Consider the following 837-nt stretch of genomic DNA (forward strand, 5'->3'; position numbering starts at 1 on the left):
ACACTGCAAGAGATCCATCTAATCCCAAGGAGTCTTCCTCAATCCTTGTTCTACACCAGAGAATTCACACTGGTGAGCGTCCTTATTCATGTTTAGAGTGCGGGAAATCATTCATTCAAAAAGGAGCCCTTGGTCTACACCAGAGAATTCACACAGGTGACCGACCTTACTCATGTTCAGAGTGCGGGAAATCATTCACTCAGAAAGATTCCCTTGTTACACACCAGAAAATTCACACTGGTGAGCGTCCTTATTCATGTTCAGAGTGCTGGAAATCATTCGATTGTAAAAGAACACTTGTTCATCACCAGAAAATTCACACAGGTGAGCGTCCATATTCATGTTCAGAGTGCGGGAAATCATACATTCATAAAGGAGACCTTGTTCACCACATGAGAATTCACACAGGTGAGCGTCCTTTTTCTTGTTCAGAGTGCGGGAAATCATTCATGAAGAAAGGAACCCTTGTTCACCACATGAGAATTCACACTGGTGGGCGTCCTTTTTCTTGTTCAGAGTGCAGGAAATCTTTCACTGATAAAAGAGTCCTTAATAGACACAAAATAATTCACACGGGTGAACGTCCTTATTCATGTTCAGAGTGCGGGAAATCATACATTCATAAAGGAGACCTTGTTCACCACATGAGAATTCACACAGGTGAGCGTCCTTTTTCTTGTTCAGAGTGCAGGAAATCTTTCACTGATAAAAGAGTCCTTAATAAACACAACAGAATTCACACGGGTGAGCATCTCTATTCCTGTTCAGAGTGCGGGAAATCATTCACTAAGAAAAAAACCCTTGTTATACACCAGAGAATTCACACAGGTGAGCGTC

At 42.2% G+C, this 837-nt stretch overlaps 1 protein-coding gene across 1 annotated transcript; it reads left to right on the plus strand.

The window, feature by feature from the left end:
- Positions 1–8: 8 nt before the first annotated feature.
- LOC108804274 (gastrula zinc finger protein XlCGF49.1-like) lies at positions 9–833 on the plus strand (the record flags this gene model as incomplete). The annotated part of the gene is made up of 1 exon (XM_018576011.1): positions 9–833. A coding segment is annotated over one exon (825 nt), but the record flags the coding sequence as incomplete, so codon positions are not given.
- Positions 834–837: the final 4 nt, after the last annotated feature.

Source organism: Nanorana parkeri, unplaced genomic scaffold (assembly GCF_000935625.1).
Source record: "Nanorana parkeri isolate BGI_ZX_2015 unplaced genomic scaffold, ASM93562v1 scaffold9087, whole genome shotgun sequence".
Taxonomy (NCBI): Eukaryota; Metazoa; Chordata; class Amphibia; order Anura; family Dicroglossidae; genus Nanorana; species Nanorana parkeri.